The 17,800-nt window shown below is 37.5% G+C and overlaps 1 protein-coding gene across 1 annotated transcript in view; it reads right to left on the bottom strand.

The window, feature by feature from the left end:
- Positions 1 to 11,872, bottom strand: part of TMX3 (thioredoxin related transmembrane protein 3) — a 33,746-nt gene extending 21,874 nt beyond the window's left edge. The window contains exons 1-8 of the mRNA XM_059836082.1: positions 11,827 to 11,872; positions 11,479 to 11,533; positions 7,720 to 7,759; positions 6,337 to 6,460; positions 3,549 to 3,594; positions 1,896 to 1,976; positions 404 to 503; positions 74 to 151 (exon numbers count right to left, since the gene is read on the bottom strand). Coding sequence (XP_059692065.1) covers positions 74 to 151; positions 404 to 503; positions 1,896 to 1,976; positions 3,549 to 3,594; positions 6,337 to 6,460; positions 7,720 to 7,759; positions 11,479 to 11,533; positions 11,827 to 11,872 — 570 coding nt within the window. The remainder of the gene's footprint in view (positions 1 to 73; positions 152 to 403; positions 504 to 1,895; positions 1,977 to 3,548; positions 3,595 to 6,336; positions 6,461 to 7,719; positions 7,760 to 11,478; positions 11,534 to 11,826) is intronic.
- Positions 11,873 to 17,800: the final 5,928 nt, after the last annotated feature.

Raw genomic sequence — 17,800 nt, forward strand, 5'->3', positions numbered from 1 at the left:
ATCAAAACAGCAAAATTACATATATCAGAACTATATCATTTCTGTGGCAATAGTAGGAACTGAAACAGCTTACCTCAGGCAGCACATCTTCTAAGGCAGAAAAAAAGTATGTATAAACTATTAGTTCTGAAGCAACTTCAATGTATTTTTCCTGCAAAAATACAAACAATTTTTTTTAATTTCTGAACTTTTAGTATGCCTCAAACGAAAGTTTTGTGTCATACCTTATCTTCAAAGAGTAATTAGAAAATTTGGTTATGACACAAGATTGAAAAAACACTTCAGTAAACATAAAACAAGATGAGAATTTATTACAAGCATGCCCTTCAGGCTTTTAGAAGATATTTTAAACTACATCTGTGAATATCCAAAAGAAGTAACTTTATTTAATCAAGCTTCAAACCTTCAAAGGAGATTCACCACCAACATACACAAAAAGTACACGATGTCTCTTTTGCACATGCTCGAACATATGCTGGCTAGGAAGTGGCCTGATAAGAGGTCTGGGAGGAGGGGAAAAAAAGAAAGAAAAATCTCAGTTTCTGCAAACTGCAAAACCCAAACAAATAAAAATCTCCAAGAAAATGCCATACAGTTTTTTGCATTCTTTTTTTAAAACTAAATTCCCCAATGCAAATTCATTTAATTTTTCAACTTATTGTTTCAGCAAAAAAACCCTAAAAATCCCCCCCAAATAAACTTGTTATGTTCCTCAAATAGCACACTTAAATTTGAAATTAATATCTTAGTACAAAATGCTGCTACAATGTAAACATGTATGCCATTTACTGGCCACAGAATCACAGATTGGGTTGGGTTGGAAGGGACCTTAAAGGTCATCTGGTCCAACCCCCCTGCTGTGGGCAAAGACATCTTTCACTAGACCAGGTTGCTCAAAGCCCCATCCAACCTGACTTTGAACACTGCCAGGTATGAGGCATCCACAGCTTCTCTGAGCAACCTGTACCAGTGCCTCACTACCCTTATAGCAAAAAATGTCTTCCTTACATCCAACCTGAATCTACCGTCTTTCAGTTTAAACCATTGCCCCTTATACTGTCAGTACAGGCCCTGATAAGAAGTCTCTCCATCTTTCTTATAAGCCCTCTTTATATAGTGAAAGGCCACAATAAGGTCTTCCCACAGCCGCAATAAAGTCCCAATCATTTGAGAGATAAAATTCTGAATACAAGCACAGCAGTTAGAAAATGTGGTCTTAAAAATAATAATCTTACAAAATTCTGATAAATTATTAGAGATCACTGATATTCCTAAACTACAGAATTCTGAAAAATAATTAATATTATGTACCTATATGAATGCTTCTTAATTATATTTAAGAATGAAGGAAAGAAATGTGATTCTTTTCGCTCCCCAAAGATTACAGACTGTAACATTTTGAGGCCACAGGCCGTTGTAGGGAAGGAAGAAAAAGCCAACAGAAATTGTGATGAACAATTCTGTAAAAGCAATTTCCTTATGTTGCCAATCATTGCAACTTTTTAGATGCATAAGCATATATTAAACTGATATTTCTACGATAACTTTTGAGTATTAAACATATTCTGCCTTAGTAATGTTGGCTACCTGTTAGCCAACATATAGGTCAGCATTCTTGTTTCTGGTTTTCATGAGTTTCATTTGTTCATAGTTTCCACTACCTTGAAAAGCCCTTAGTTCTTGCACTGTAAAGAAGGGATTGTGACTAGCCAGTCTCTACTTTCTCAGTGCCACTCACCACCAGACTCACATGCAACCACATGTATAGTACATATAATTTTTAACTTCATGTCAATGTCTTGTTCTTGTTTAAACAGATTTAATTTTTGGCCCACCTCAAAATCTTACAGAAGTTTTAAGTCACCAGAACAAGTCTCACAGAAGAGTATACTTACCCTGCCACTCTATTAGCAAATTCAATTATATCATCTTTGGTTCTAGGTCCTCTATAGTTGTATGCCAAGTCACCTTTTAAGCTAGATAAACAGGAAAGACAAAAAAAACCGGAATTTAAATCAACTAACTATATCTGCACATGTAGAAGTACTCAATCTGCACATGTTTATTACAGTCACCTTTTAGCAAGCAATAAGCTAATTTTTCAAACAGTCAGATAAACGAAGTGGTCAGCAAAATACAAAACTCAATAATGCAATACAACACAATTATGGAGTAGAAATTTATTTACACAATATCTGATTTACTGACTTTTAAAAATAATTAACATTCTTTTACGATTATTTTTTTTCTAGTGCACAGCAGTCATTTACTTTGTAAACACTCAGATCATCTGAACACTTGCTTATGACCACACAAAAAACCCCACACACCCAAACCAAACCCCAAACATTCAGCATTTATACCGCTTAGGGATTAGTCCTTGCAAAAGACAAACATATAAACTTCTTTAATGCTTTTTTATAATTGAAAAGTACCAGATGACCTGCAAAACCTTCTGAATTTATGTATCAAATTAAGCTTCCATGAAGTATTGGTCCGTTTACCGTACTCTGCTGATGGGGGATGTAGCACATTTGCATTATAAGAATATTCAAGTAAGTTTTGCTAATTGTAACAGGGTTTCTTTGAATCCATATAAGTTTAGGAAATTCACAGGAAAAAAGTAATCATAAACGCAGTTTTCTATGCCTCTATATGGCAATAAAGTTTTTCATCCTTAATGATTAATAAGCTAAACATCTCTACCGCCTTTTTGAGAAAACTAACTTGACAAGGTTTATTACATATTATGAATGCTATTTGCTTAAACAATAACCTGCTAACAAACCCAGTATGTTCATAGTAAAAAGTACTCAAAATTATTAAGCCTTTATTTAACATGACCTTGTACTGGACTATACACTATACGTGTTATGAGCAAGTACATATAATATCATTATGGACTGGTATTTTCCTATAAATTTTGTCGTCCATCGATTTTTTTAATTATGTGAAGAAAAAATCTACATACACTTCTCTTGTCAAACAACTGCTGTCACTTCACCCTATATAGCAACCACTATATACATTATTTACATAAGATTTTCAGGTGCACTGAAGAGAAGAGAGAGGGAATTAAAAATAAGAAAATGCAATCAGCAACTCACAAAAAGTTAACAGGAAGACTTAGGTATGCACTTACTGACTGAAATCACTCTAAAGGTGTCAAATGAATTGGTGCATGAAATTCCTTTTAATAATTTAATACATATATTTGAAATATATAATTATATACACACACTATTACAAAGTTGCATAGAAAACAGCAGTTAAATGAATTCCAAATTTGCTAACCTGCCTTTAAGAATTCTGTTTCTAAATAAGATGCTTGATATTACTGAATTTCAAAGCAAAACAGTCCAGTAGAAATCAAAAATAATGTCAAAATGAGATGGTGGAATATTTTTGTTTGGTTGGGTTTGTTTTAGGGCTTTTTTGTAGGTTTTTTGTTTTGGATTTTATGCAGAGAGGACACTGTTTTTTTACTGTCATGAAATCAGTGGTAGGATAGGTAACTGTTAGAAATTCAGTGGGAAGCATCAACTTACAGCTTAATTGTTGGATAGCCTCGCACTCCAAATTCAGATGCAATACCTGAAAGAAATGTGTTAATGCCAAAGTGAACCAAGACTTTCTTGCTCTCCTACCTTAACCTTTAAACATAGCTTACTATTCAAGCCACATAAACAAATTAAAAACCTACCACTTAGTTCAGTATGAATTACTTTATTTGCTTTCAAGAAGCTGCTGTTATGAAGCTACATCATTAATTTTTCAACCTGTTTCAGAGGTACTGCAGGGTTTTCAATTCATATGCCACAAGTCAAATGGCATGAGAATCCTCTAAATAGACATGCTTGGTCAGTTTTCACCAAAAGGTAGTATGCATTTAATATTCACATACAATTGACTGAAAATATCAGAGGCAAGAATTGAACATCATGGATGTAGAGTTGGAAAAACTAATGCTTAAAAGAAATATAAAGGCAATTAACTACTTATGTGTTACAGTAACGGGTAACAACAGTGCAGCATCAAACTGTAGTAGTCACAAAAAAGTCAGTTTTTAAAGCATATTCTGCAGAGGTAAATGTCTACAGTCATCAACTTCACCAGAAACAGACACTTCCTAATCAATCAGTTACTTATCTGCTGCTTACTAAAGTGGTAAAAAGTAAGACAATTGCAGAACTTTTTCCCCAACCTCACATTTGTTTAAAAACTTGTATCTTGCTCCCATCAATTAGAGGAGTACAATTTACAACCACCCTATCAGTTATGAACATAGCAACTGCTACCTTAAACTACACTTCCCAGTCAATTCAGTGTTTTCCAAAAGTTAAACTAGGTAGTCTAAAATAAATCTAAAATTCTGACAATGCTTGTGCAATTCCCTACTGAAAAACCACCCCTGCACTCAAAATGCACCAAGATTCAGTACTTTTAACATAAACATTCTGACGCTACCTACCACATACCAGAGCAGCAGATGTGGGAGGACTCATGTTCAGGACTCTGAATAACAGATTAAAAATTGTGACCCTAAGGTTGTTTGCCTGGACCAAAACCCTAACTGCACAGAACTACAAATAAAACTACCAGTCTACGTACCGGTGTCTTAGTCAAGAGAGACTGACTAAGTCTCCTGAGCTAAGAGCTAAGAAATATGTGTACTAAGATCAATTTGATTCTGATCCTTTTCTCTCATAGCTGTACTACATAGAACTAGAATGCATTAGAACGTGTATTAGAACATTCAATCACAAGAGCTGTTGATGGGCAGATAATTTGTCCTTGTACAGCTCTTGAGCACAGTCAGGAAAACTACAAAATAGCCTTTTTTTTTTAATATTTTTTTTAAACAACGAAGCCATGGAGATTACTAAAATCCCCCCAACATCATGGAAGTGACTCACTTATTTACATCACCACCTCCACTTGTTGATATGAAGAATGCAGTATAGGCAAACAGCAGCAATGATGCTAGCCCCAGGTGAGACGTATTTCTACTTTGATCACATTCAGTGGAATTCTGAGGCTATATCCCATGAAAACTCAACTGATACCACACTGGGTGACTGTTCTGTTGATATAACTGCTCTATACTCATTCCAGCTACCAGAAGCAACACTTATTGGATGCTTTGTATGTCCAGCTGTCACCTCAACTCTCTGACGACAAGCTACCCAAAGTTCAGATTTTTCACACTACTTCACATTCCTATTAGGAACACAAACTATGCAATGTTAGAGAGCCACAAAATCTATTCCCAATTATGAAGCTACCTGGTTACAGGATCTTGAAACTTTTAATTCTCCAGACTTATTTTTCTTTGGCAAATAAGTATCTTTAAGATGAAACATGAGGTCAAATTTATGTGGTTTTACAGAAAAAGCTACATACAATAAATTGGTGTTTGAGACAAGATCATTTTGATCTCAAAAGACCAAACTCTGCTATATGTAAGCACAGAAAAACTGGAATATCACTGAAAAAAGTATTCTGCATAATATTTTATGCAAATATAACAATCCTGAATAATCAGGTTCAATGGGTATTAACTAAAAAAGTTACATGTATTAACAGAGTTTTATTACATACAGATCTCAACTTGGGCCCCGCTGCTCCCTATGCCTTCCCTCTTAAATATTCTCCTGGTTCAACATAGACTTCAGTGAAATGACAATAAACAAGCATGCTAAAACTAAGAAAATACTGCTAAGCATGCAACAATCCTCTCATGTCTACCCAAACCACTTATCTCAACAGCTGAAGTTTTGGGGTTTCTCTCAAAAGGTCAGTACATATGAAAGGCATCATCAAAAATGAAAGCATAAAACAGATGAAATTGGTTTTTCAATAAGACATTTACAAAGAAACACAGGGAGAAATTGGCTCAACACTGATGTAATGACTTCAGTGATTTCAGCAGGCTTTTGGTGTAACATCTTAAGGACTGATTACCTGAAAAGACTAACAGCAAGAATACAAGCACTTGTTCAACAGTAATACAAGGAACCCAAAACTGGATGCTGTCAAGAGACGCACCACATAGAGTACTGTTATACAAGCATCTTTAAGAAGCATATCAAAAGCGGATCTTTGAAAAGCTTTTACCTTCCATTTGTCAGGAAGAATTCCCTACACAAGCAGAAACAAGTGTGATAAAAAAATGCATACTACAGCATGTTGTCACTTTTAGAAAGAAAAAGATCAGGAAATTGTTCTCCAATGACTGCATACATTTGCTATGATACAGAACAGAAGTATGACATAATGAAAAAAAATTCCAGAGAGAGGCTGTCATGAAATTACTCCTAACCAAACCATACTTACTAGAAAAGGAAGTTGCATCCATCTTCCCAACTTTTACAGGAGAGCCCATGTTTTTCATTTCTATACCCACTTCATTCCACACAGGCTCCAGTTTCTTGCAGTGGCCACACCAAGGTGCATAAAACTGAGAAGCAAATACATTTCGTTATGAAAAAAAAAAAAGAGAGAAGTTAATGAAGAGACGTAATTAAGATTGATTCTATGATTAACCCTCAAACACATTAGCAAGGCTTACTTTCCAGTCATGCTGTTCTTTAAGTCTTAATAAAACTGCAAGTTAATCACAAAGCTGGAGTGACAAACAGAGCTTTTATGACTTGGTGCTACTTTTAACATGAAAGCACAACTTTGAAAAGAATACATTCAATTGCTGTACTAATACACGACTTCTTATTTAAAAATAGACTGTGTGGTAACTTTTTTTTTTAATCTCTTCTGGAATATTCTCCTCCTTTTTTGAAAGTTAAAAGATCATGCAATCAATCTATCCAGGAATATTCATTTATTTGCCAATAGGGGAACACTATTCTTTGACAGGAAGGACAATGTATGTATGTATATTTCTCCAAGCTACCCTCTGGATTTCAGTTCTTCAGCAACTACTTTTAAACAGGCACACTGTAAAATTGATCCCATTTTCTCACACCCAAGCAGAGCTGAGAGACTTCATTTCATCTTTCTGACTATGTCTTGCTGCAACACCTCAGTGAAATTAATAAGGGAGACATCAATGTTTTGGTATAACAAGATCAGGTCACAACTTGACAACATTGGATTTTGTTTTCCTGTACATTACAGATAAATTTTGAATCAGCATATATAGTTTTCCCCACTCAAAAATCACAAATCTGAATTATACAAATTGGGAATTACAGTTCATATATGAGTGAGTTAAAAAGAATTTTATCTCATTCCCAAACAAGCTCAATCTTTTTAATAATTCCTTGCCTCTGAAATAAGGAGCACTGAATCTTTCCAAATATGTTAGAAAAGAAGCCTCTCATATATTTGATGCTATAGTGCTAAATGTCTAGAACACAAATTAGCTCATATAACTAGAAAATGGAACTGTAAAAATTCTGAACAGAGGTTATCACCGCCTGACTGTAAGTGTTAGGTAATCTGCTTTCCTTTTTTAAGGACTGTAAAATATAGGATGAAGCCTGTCTGCATCCAGTACTCAGTCTAATTCCTGGTTCATCCTGAACAATACAGACAGATTGCTTATTCATCCTGTCAGAAGAATTACTGTCATGTAATTTTTCTGCACCATGTACAAACGATTTTCCAAATGATGAAGCAGCCTTGCTACAGAGCGTAGCATTGTACATTTTGTGTTTTGATTTCCACTAGCAGGTCTTCCCATTCTTCTCATATACTCACATCTACAAGCCAAATATCATCTTTACGGTTTTCTTTAAACCTATGAGGGGAAAAAAAATTAAATCAATATATGATATAACTGAAAATAAATAAGTAAAGTGTGTGTGAAACAGGCAAAGTCTACAATTCAGTTGGTATAAAACTATAGATACAAGAATTCTGTTTTGTTTCTTTCTTTGGGGGTGGGGAGAAGGAGGAAGTAGTTATTTTTCAGTATTAACACTGCCCCTGCACATGATACTACATACACAGTTGTACCAATTAGGTTTCTATAACTATTTGCCAAGACAACAACAAAAAAAACAAAATGGGAAAACAGTAAGAAATCAGAAAACAAACCAAAACACACAAAAGATATTTGATTAGGATATGTAATCTAAGGGAAGAAGTATTCTGCAGCTGTTCTAGTTATATTAAATACTGTTGTTGACTGTTTAGAAAACATTGCATTTTTATAGATCAGTTAATACAGACTCTTAGAGCATTGGTTTACACTGTTAATCTTAGCTTTACTGAATATAGGCTAACTAAATTATCTTTAATGTTAACATGCAAAGCAATTTTAGTTCAACCTCCTTCAACATTCTACTATAGGTGTGTGAGTTTGTGTTTTTATCAAAGGTACACACAAGAAACCAACTTACTGGAATAAAAATGTTCAAGTTATTGATAAAAACCAGAGATACACAGGTACTACTGAATACTCTTAATACTACACAAATGAAATCTTAATGAAATGACTAGCTTTATTAACCGTAAATCTGTCACTAAATACTAAAACCTCTAAACCAAAAATAAAACATGGTAAATCAAAGTTCCTTGGTACCTCTTGAAATGTCACTACACAATCATAGAAATTATCGCATTACTTAACCATTTCTATGTTGAGAATTAAATAAGCCAGAATTTTAACGTAAGGTTTATTTTTGTAAAAGATATGCTTTGTAAAAGTGACTAGAACTGGGAGCAGTAATGTCACATGCTATAAAAATACATTACACAACATTCTTACTGTAACACTCTTATTGTGAAAAGAGATGAATGTATATATATAATTATACAGTAAGTGTGTGATCTACACTCTAAGTTAAGATCTAGTTAATAGAAGTTATAGCCCAAGTCATCAATTCCCAATATGCAGCATACCTATAAACGGCTCATAGGCAGTAAGCGGAATCAGAGAACATTTATTATACTTTGTTTAAAGTTAAGTAGATTTGTAATGGTCCATAATGGTCTTCAAGAAATACTAATGCTGATGCTGGCCTACTGTTTAAAAGAAATAATGAACATAATCTAATTACAGCGCTGAGTGTTTGAAACTTAGAATTGCAGCATTTCACTGCTAAATTCAAGCCTTTTTTGTTTTATTGATGGCACATCAAGGTTGCAATGTTTGTACAGCAGAAAAGGTATCTGCAGCAACTAACATAAAACTGCTTCAGGAAAGCAGCATTTTTAAGTCACAAAATTGCTTAGTCAACCACCTCACTAAAAATTTACTTCACCACCCTAAGTGCTACAGAGCCAATGAAATAACTAGTTAGAGTCTAGCATCTCTTGAGAACTCTAATGAAGCTCCAGCTAACTTCCAATTACAATGTCAAATAATCAGTTATGATGCAAGAGGCAGAAAGCAACTACTGAATCATAGGATCCTGGGCCATGCTTCAATTTAGAATATCACCTTTGGTTTGTAAAAGAAGAATTTACAATGGAATGTTCTCCTCCCCCTGTCACAGTATGACTGTTACAGGAGATTGCAAAGAGCATTAAAGCACTGAGAAAGGTAGACTGAATCTTACAAAACTAGTAGACAGCAAGGGAAAGAGGGAAAGAAAGGAAATGTCTGTAGGCAGAACATTCCAATGGAATTTAATAACTTTGGCCTAAGACAATATAAAAAATACTGTATTTTTTACAATAATAAATTTCAAGTTGTACCACTCATCTACAAGAACCTATTTAATCAACTTCCACAGAAACTAAAATCTGAAGTGTGACAAAACCCAACTATCTAAACTCATTCCAGCTTTGGTAATGTCTGTGCTATGCTAGTTTCAGCTGGGACAGAGTTAATTTTCTTCATAGTAGCCTGTATGGGGCTATGTTTTGGATTTGTGCTGAAAACTGTGTTGATAATATAGAGATGTTTCCATTATTGCTGAGCAGTGCTTACACAGAATCAAGGCCTTTTCTGCTTCTCACACCACCCCACCAGTGAGTATGCTGGGGGTGCACAAGAAGCTGGGAGGGGACACAGCCGGGACAGCTGACCCCAACTGACCAAAGGGATAGTCCAAGTCCATACCATATGACGTCATGCTCAGCATATAAAGTTGGGAGAAGAAGAAGGAAGAGGGGAGATGTTCAGAGTGATGGCGTTTGTCTTCCCAAGTAACCATTAAGTCGGATGGAGCCCTGCTTTCCTGGAGATGGCTGAACACCTGCCTGCCGATGGGAAGTAGTGAATTCCTTGTTTTGCTTTGCTTGCGTGCACAGCTTTTACTTTACCTATTAGACTGTCTTTATCTCAACCCACGAGTTTTCTCACTTTTACCCTTCCGATTCTCTCCCCCATCCCATTGCAGTGGGAGTGAGCGAGCGGCTGTGGGGTGCTTAGTTGCTGGCTGGGGTTAAACCACGACAGAGGCATGTTTCAAAAACAAGCTTTGAAAATCAAGTCCAAGCAGTTCCTACCCTTCAGTTGCTTTTTCACACCACTTTAAACACCAGTCGGAGATGCTGATGTATCTCTCTTCAGTACCCCTTCCATACATTCCCATTCACTCCCCCATAATTCCACTGCACCTCATTTGATCCTATGATTATCCGCTCTGGCTGAATAAGCAATATGGTAAAAAAGTGAATGGTTTCTTGACTGTTTAGCTCTATGATGTAATTTATCATGGATTGAACCCTCATGAAAACATCGCCTTTGACTGGCTTAAATTCTTTATAAAGCAGCCATCTAATGCCACCTTCTCCTCCCCTACCAGCTAGTATTTTCTACACCTTCTATTTCAATTCCAATAATCGTGCTGCTTTGTAGCATTTTAGATCAACCTGCTGACCTGACAAAAAAAAAAATTAGTTACATTTTTGGAAAGTTAGTTTTTACTGAGAACAGCAAGTACATAGCCATCAAAATGCTAAAGCAAGGCAGTACGTGAACAATGACACTACACAACCAAGTTAAGGGCAGGATTACCCATTTCAACACCTCCACAGTCTCAGGGCTACATCTGTTGTAAAAGCACATTTTTACACTGGAATATAATTGGCACTTTAAGCAGCCATGAACTAGTCCTGCAGGCCTCCTTCTCTCTTCCGTTTCTGGCCATGCATGAATGCACTTGTACTTGTTCTCCCAACTCGTTGCGGCAGCTATGCAGCAAACTCTAACGAAGGATTTGGTTAAGTGCAATCAGCTTTTATTTGGGGCAGGCATCAACCCACTAATACATTTACTCTACCAAAAAGAAAGAAAGAGCAAAAAAGCCCGAGAATGTTTTTGGCAACAGCACCTGTAATAACAGCTTTAAAAAAACTGCAAAATTAAAGTGTTCCTCAGCTTCATTAGCTGCACCTTCTTAATACAGGCCACAATCTTTCTGCCATTCCTGCTAAGAAAAAGACACTTTTCCAGTATAGCTTTCTTGACAACCACACTCTGCACAAAGCTGTCAGTCTGGGGTCATCCCCCCCGCAAAAGACAAACAATATTTAAGTAATAAGGCAAGACACCCCAGTACTTACGACTCATCTAGATCCTCCACAAAACCTGCACCCAATGCCACCACATGTGCAACCACTGCAAGGTAAGGAAAAGCGTACCGTGAGCGATCGCCAAGCCAAACTGGGGGTGCTCACCCATCCCAGCTGCCAGGCTCACCGCCAGCGCGCCCTTCCCCCTCTCCCCTCACGCCTCCAACGCCTCCTCACAGCCCCAGCCTCCCCCGATACCCCGCACCTCCCGCAGCGCTGCCCGCTGCTCCTCTCGACCCTTCTCCCGCCTCCGAAGCCCACCGCTTTTCCCCCATCCGCCCGCCAGGCCCCAGGCCCAAGCCCCCAGCCCAGAGCGGCTGGCGGCCGCCCAGCTGTTACCGGCCGCCCAGAGGAGCCACCGCGACCACCCGCCCGCCGCTGCCATGTTGACAGGAGCCCTGGTACGGCCGGAAGGGGAAGCGGCGCGCGACGGCGTCGACCTTTCCCCAGTGCGCAGGCGCGGAGGCTGCGGGCGGTGGCAGTGGCAGCTGTGGGCGGCTTTCCACGAGCTGATGCGGAGTGCCCGTGGAAGGCGGAGGCTGCGGTTCTGCCTGAGGGGAGTAACGGCAGCCACGGCCCGCCCCGGGGGTGGTGTGTCCCCCGCCGACTCCCGGGTCTCCGCGCCGCCGGAAGGCGCCCTTGTAGGCGAGGGGGGGCAATTGTGACACCCTGGCACGGTGACGGGACGCGGCTTGGGTGGACATTGTCATCTCCCCAGTGATTTCCATAGTTGGAGCTCGCCGGTCTCTCTCGTTCAGTAAAATCAATGCCCTGATTCCTTGGAAGGTGAGTTTCAGCAGGAAAACGTGTACCACCTGCCATGTTGCCAGCTGTCTTCCATGGGTAGAGCTCATCCCGTAGCACTTAACTGATACTGCTGTATCAGCAACCCTCCTTCAGCACGTTTATGAAAAACACGGGCTTGCTGCCTGCTGCTTAATGTCCGTATCATTCTCTTTAGCTTTCCTCATTCTTGCAAACCTGTTACAGTCTTTCGTATCTTCAACTAGCTTGTCTTTCTTTTAGTACAGATCTGCAGGTCCTGGAAGAGCAGGTAATACAGCTGAGAAACCTTTTTTGTAAAAGTTCAGTTAAAGCAGGTCTGGGACTATTCAGCCTGGAGAAGAGAAGGCTTAGTGGGATCTTACTGAAAGTACCTGAAGGGAGGGTGCAAAGAGAATGGAGCCAGGCTCTTTCCACTGGTGCACAGTGACAAGACAAGAGACAATGGGCACATACTGAAACAGGAGGTTCCCTCTGAACGTCAGAAACACTTTGTGAGGGTGACCAAGCACTGCCCACTAGTTTCCCACCTTGGAGATATTCAAAAGCTGCCTGCATATGGTCCTGAACGAGCTCTAGGTGACCCTCCTTGAGCAGGGGGGTTGGACCAGGGGACCTCCAGAGGTCCCTTCCAACCTCAACCATTCTGTGATTCCATGATCTGTTCCTTTTCAGTTTTGACTCCTTCAGTATAAGTTCTTACATATGCCTTTCTCCCCTGTACTGGAGTTACTCCTCTCAGCTGTACATGCAGATGTTTGAGGCCTTTGTTGGAAAAGGATAGATTCTTTCCAGTGACAATTCAGTTGCTCTGACTTCAGTCAAGTCTCTCCTTCTAATGATAGGGTCTACAAGCAGCAAACATTGCAGTTGCCTCACATTTGGGCTGCTCTGTGTGTGTGTGTGTGCGCGCGCATGTGTGCATGTATCTGCACGTATGTAGCTATATGTTCTTCTCTAGCAATAAAAATGAACTGGCTATTCATTACCTTCTTCACTAGGCCATACCTGGCCTGGTGAGGACCTCCCCTTCACTTAATGCTTTGTGGGTATAGCATATTGGATTCCATGATCATTCAAATGATCCCCAGAGTTATCCAGCCCTTTGGAAAAGCCAGCTACCATATCATAGGTTTACTGGCTGAGAAATAGGTCAAGACCTGAGCGTGTATGCCACAGCTCACAAGAATTCAAAAGTATCTGGCTGTGGCCTATGCTGGATGTATCTTTTTCTTACCCGCATTTGACTGAAAGATTATGCAGCATTATTATTAAGACTTTCACTTTCTGTTTTTTCTCCTCCTCCCCCCACTCCCCTCGTTAGTAGGAGAACTAATAAGTTGCTAACATCTGTATTGGATAAATCATGAGAATTATTCACTGAATACACAAAACTTCTCTTCCACAGCATTTCACTATCTGCATACCACAGTTAGCTAAGTGATGTCTGTATGCCTGACCAAATGAGAGCTGGCATCTGATTTGATCCTAATCTAGCTGCTGTCTAGACTGAGGCAATGAAAACAATTTACCCCATCAATCCTTAGTAGAAAATCCATACAGGAGAAAATGGGAATAGCCAAGTAACTGTTAAATTAGTATAATCCTGTTCTCTTACTCAGTTCACGGTTGGCTTTAAAATAACTTTTAAAGTGTAAGGAATATTTTATATAGTTTTGTATAGATTTGAATAAAGCTATTTGCACATCCTTTAAGTCCTTGTTGTCAACTTTGACATTTATTCTCTCTGCAAATAATGGAATATGTTTTTTCTAACTTTTGCATTTTGTGAGCCAAAGTCTTCTCTGCAAGCCTGTACACTATTCTTGAGCTATATTATTTTGAAATTGAAGGAGTCACTGTATATTTACTTATTTGTAACTAAATTTATGTACACCCACATACACAACACTATGTTATATTTATTTATACAATTTATAGTACAGCTTTACTGCCTAAAATACGATATGCATACAAAAGATAATTCTTGCACTGAAGCCAAATAACAAAGTATCATGGGAAAACTATGTGACATGCAAAAGAAATAAATAGGGTAATGATAGATGAGCTCTAGAGAAATCTCAAGGGGTTTTTGTGTTTGTAATATTTCTACTATAAACATTTCATCTGAAAAAAATACAGATTTAATAGATTACTAATAATAGATTACTAAAATCACTGGTTGGTTTCAGTACACATAGGCATAAATAAAATACTTAGAATATTAAAGTTCTTTGTGCACATCTTTATTATTATACATTGAACAGCGTATTGGTGACACCATGATAAAGGAGACTTCCCAGCACTGCCCAGCCAGGCATGAAAGGTCATAGGGAAGGATCAGACTGTAAGTGTAGAGAGGGGATGAGAGTGGAAAGAAAGAAAAGAAAACGGGGAGAAAAGAGGAAAGAAGGCAAAATGAGAGCTTGAACAAGAAAAAGAAGCATAGAAGAAGATGGAAGAGCATTCTGAGATGGACAAAGTTTTGGAGGTAGATTTGGTGGTGAGATGATAATGCAACCCACATCAAGGTTGATGAAGGGGGGAAGAAGTTGCAAGTTACAAAAAGAAGCTGAGTTGCTGCAGAGAGAACGGGTTCTACCTAATGAAGAAGGCAAACCAAGAAATTCACATGCCTTCTAATTTTGCCACCGTTAGTATCTCTTGATGATGCTACTATTTCTGGGTATATTTTATTACTTGTTTTTTATAAATTTTAGTGTATATTTTACTTCATTGTATATTATTTACTAAATATATTTGCTATTATAGAACCTGAAATGTGTAAACATCAAAATGAAGTTTACAAAATAATATTTCTAATATTTCTGAACATTTACACAAAGATTTTATACAAAATGTTTTCCAGCTATTTATGTTTTCCTTGCTGTTATGTGAAATCTGAGAATGTGTGGAAAAATATGTATTTTGATTTTCGTAGAAGTTAACACCTTTCATTTCAATTTCCCAGAATTAACTTAGTAATTTCAAAAGGAAAAGAGATTTCTTTTTGAAAATATAGAAAATTATTTTTCTTATTCCTTAACAAGCTACAGGTCTTCTCTACATTGAGAATATTCACCTGCTTGGTGTTTAATTCAACAGTTAAGATTACAGTGCTCGCAATTAAGAACTGCTGTCAAAGACATGTTAAGCAAAACAAAAATCTAAATAAATACTACTCAAGTAGCTTTTCAAATAAACCAGACTGTAGCAATTGAAGGGGCAGGGAGGATATGTACTTTCATTTGAAAGTGGTAAGTGCACATTTGTGAACAAACGCTTCTTGTGTTGTTACATTTTTACAAAACACATCTATGCACTTTTAGAACTACATGCGAGCTACAGAAGTGTTTGTCTTCATGTGTAATACAAGTGCTATTACAAAAAAGAATATAAGTAACTGTATCATTCAGTATTGAATTTTGTAATAGACAATATGCAAAGTCGCTGCTATAAATAGCTTATATTAGTGCTGTCTATTTCCCTTCCATTACAGGAATAAGCTGTACTGCTATGTAGTATGTTCTCATAGTGACTGCATGTATGATAGTGGATTTGTACCACTTTAACTGGGTCAGTACCTTCCTATAGATACAGCCTAAGTCTGTTTCATAAAATGAACTAAACCAGTAATACGGTTGTCATCAATCATAGTTAAATTCAAAGTAGTGATAAACTTGTAGTGAAATAATTAGAAGAACAGATAATTAGAAGAACAGATAATTGCATGTGTTCTGGTACACTTTTTGGGGATTTTTTTTACATGCTTTGCATGAGAACGGTTGCAGTTTTTGCAAGGTGTAACATAAAGTAGAATCTGAATTAAAAACATAATTGTAATGGCATTAATACTGTTGACACTGGCAGCAGAATTTGGCTGATCTTGTATTAACATTTCACCTTGCCGTATAACTTTAGTTTTTAGAACAGCTTGAACTAATCCTTAGCAGGGGGGATTGTGGGTTGGAGATTGAATTTTTTTTTAAACATTACATTTTTACATTCCTTTTATTACAGAGACACCTGGTGGTCTTTGGGTGTATTTACAAAAATAACATTTTCCTTTTTTTGTGTGTGGCTTTACTTTTAAAGTTTGCTTTATCATTTATATCACTTATATTTAGAACCTCCTACATTATGGTGCTCCATCATTTGAAAATTAAATTGAGAACATTTACATATTATCCGGTAGGTACTGGATACTGATTCTCATGGTTGATCATGGGTATTTTTCTTGCATCTTCCCTATCCAGAGCTATATGGAGGAGATATTTGGGCATATTATAGGCTAAGTGAAGTAAAAATATATTTCTTTCAAAATTTAATGTTAGAATAATCAGTATTTTGTTTTCATGTTTTCAGCATTCAGTTTATGTGTTTTGTTTCTGATTTGTCTGTTTTAAGAGATTGAAATGATGACCAAAAAGTTATGTCAGAACCAGTTTAATGTCCATAGCGACATGTTAGTACATAAAGGAAGTGCTTTTACACTAGAAACGCTGACAAGAACAGGACTATGCTACAATAGAAAAGTTTTAATAATACTTCATGCATATGGCATTTTATAAATAATAGGCAGTTACAGGTAATTGCACAGCATAATAGGTAATTACATGGGATACTAGCATTAGATGTCTTCTCACACCACGCCCAGACTGTCAGGCAGACGGAGTCGATCAGATCCTGGAGCAACGCCTCTGGTGTTACAGTAGCTTCTTCCAGTTTCCATCTCTGTAGTCATCCTGCCAGAACAGCTCTTGACACCCACTCACAGCAGGGAGCTGTTTGCACAGCTCCATCAGATTCATGACCTCCTCGTAACGCAGCTGGGCACAGCCATAAGCAGCTGCAAGCGGGTGAACCAGAGCTGTCATCCAGCCATGGCCTTCGTAACCAGCAGCTAGGTTTGACTTTTAGGTAAAAAAAATCCCCATCCACTCTTTCCACATGGGCATGTACTGCAAAGTAAGTTTTAAATGCTAGGTATCTATATTTTACTCAGGGTGAGAGTCAAACTGAATTTTTGCAGCTAAAATGAACGCTGTTCACTTCAAGGAATACAAGTAACATAGGAACATTCTTTTATCCAAATTTAGAATGTGGTTTTACAGCTTTGACCTTAGTGAAACAAAATTGGCATTACAGTTATTTTTATTGGAAATTATCTTTGTGGGTTGTTTTTGGTTTGGTTTTTTTTTCATTTGGCAGTTATCAGACCTGTGCCCATGATGTCATTTGACAGTCATTAAGGGCTAATTAATGCAGGTTGTTGGGTTTTTTTAAGAAAAGTTTACAGGCACTTTGAAGTGATTTTTTGCAACGCTTACAGTTGCACTTCAGTTGAGGAATGGTTTTCACATCTGAATTTCTGTTACACTTTTTTTTTAATATAAATTTTTCTGTTATGTATTGCACGTGTTATCTATGTTGCAATACTGATTTGATATTGTTTGAAACTCCAAGAGAATAATTCATGCAAAAGAAATGTATGAAACTCTAGGGAGCTGTCCTATGCAAGATTTGTATT

Source organism: Gavia stellata, chromosome 3 (assembly GCF_030936135.1).
Source record: "Gavia stellata isolate bGavSte3 chromosome 3, bGavSte3.hap2, whole genome shotgun sequence".
In the NCBI taxonomy this organism is placed as follows: domain Eukaryota; kingdom Metazoa; phylum Chordata; class Aves; order Gaviiformes; family Gaviidae; genus Gavia; species Gavia stellata.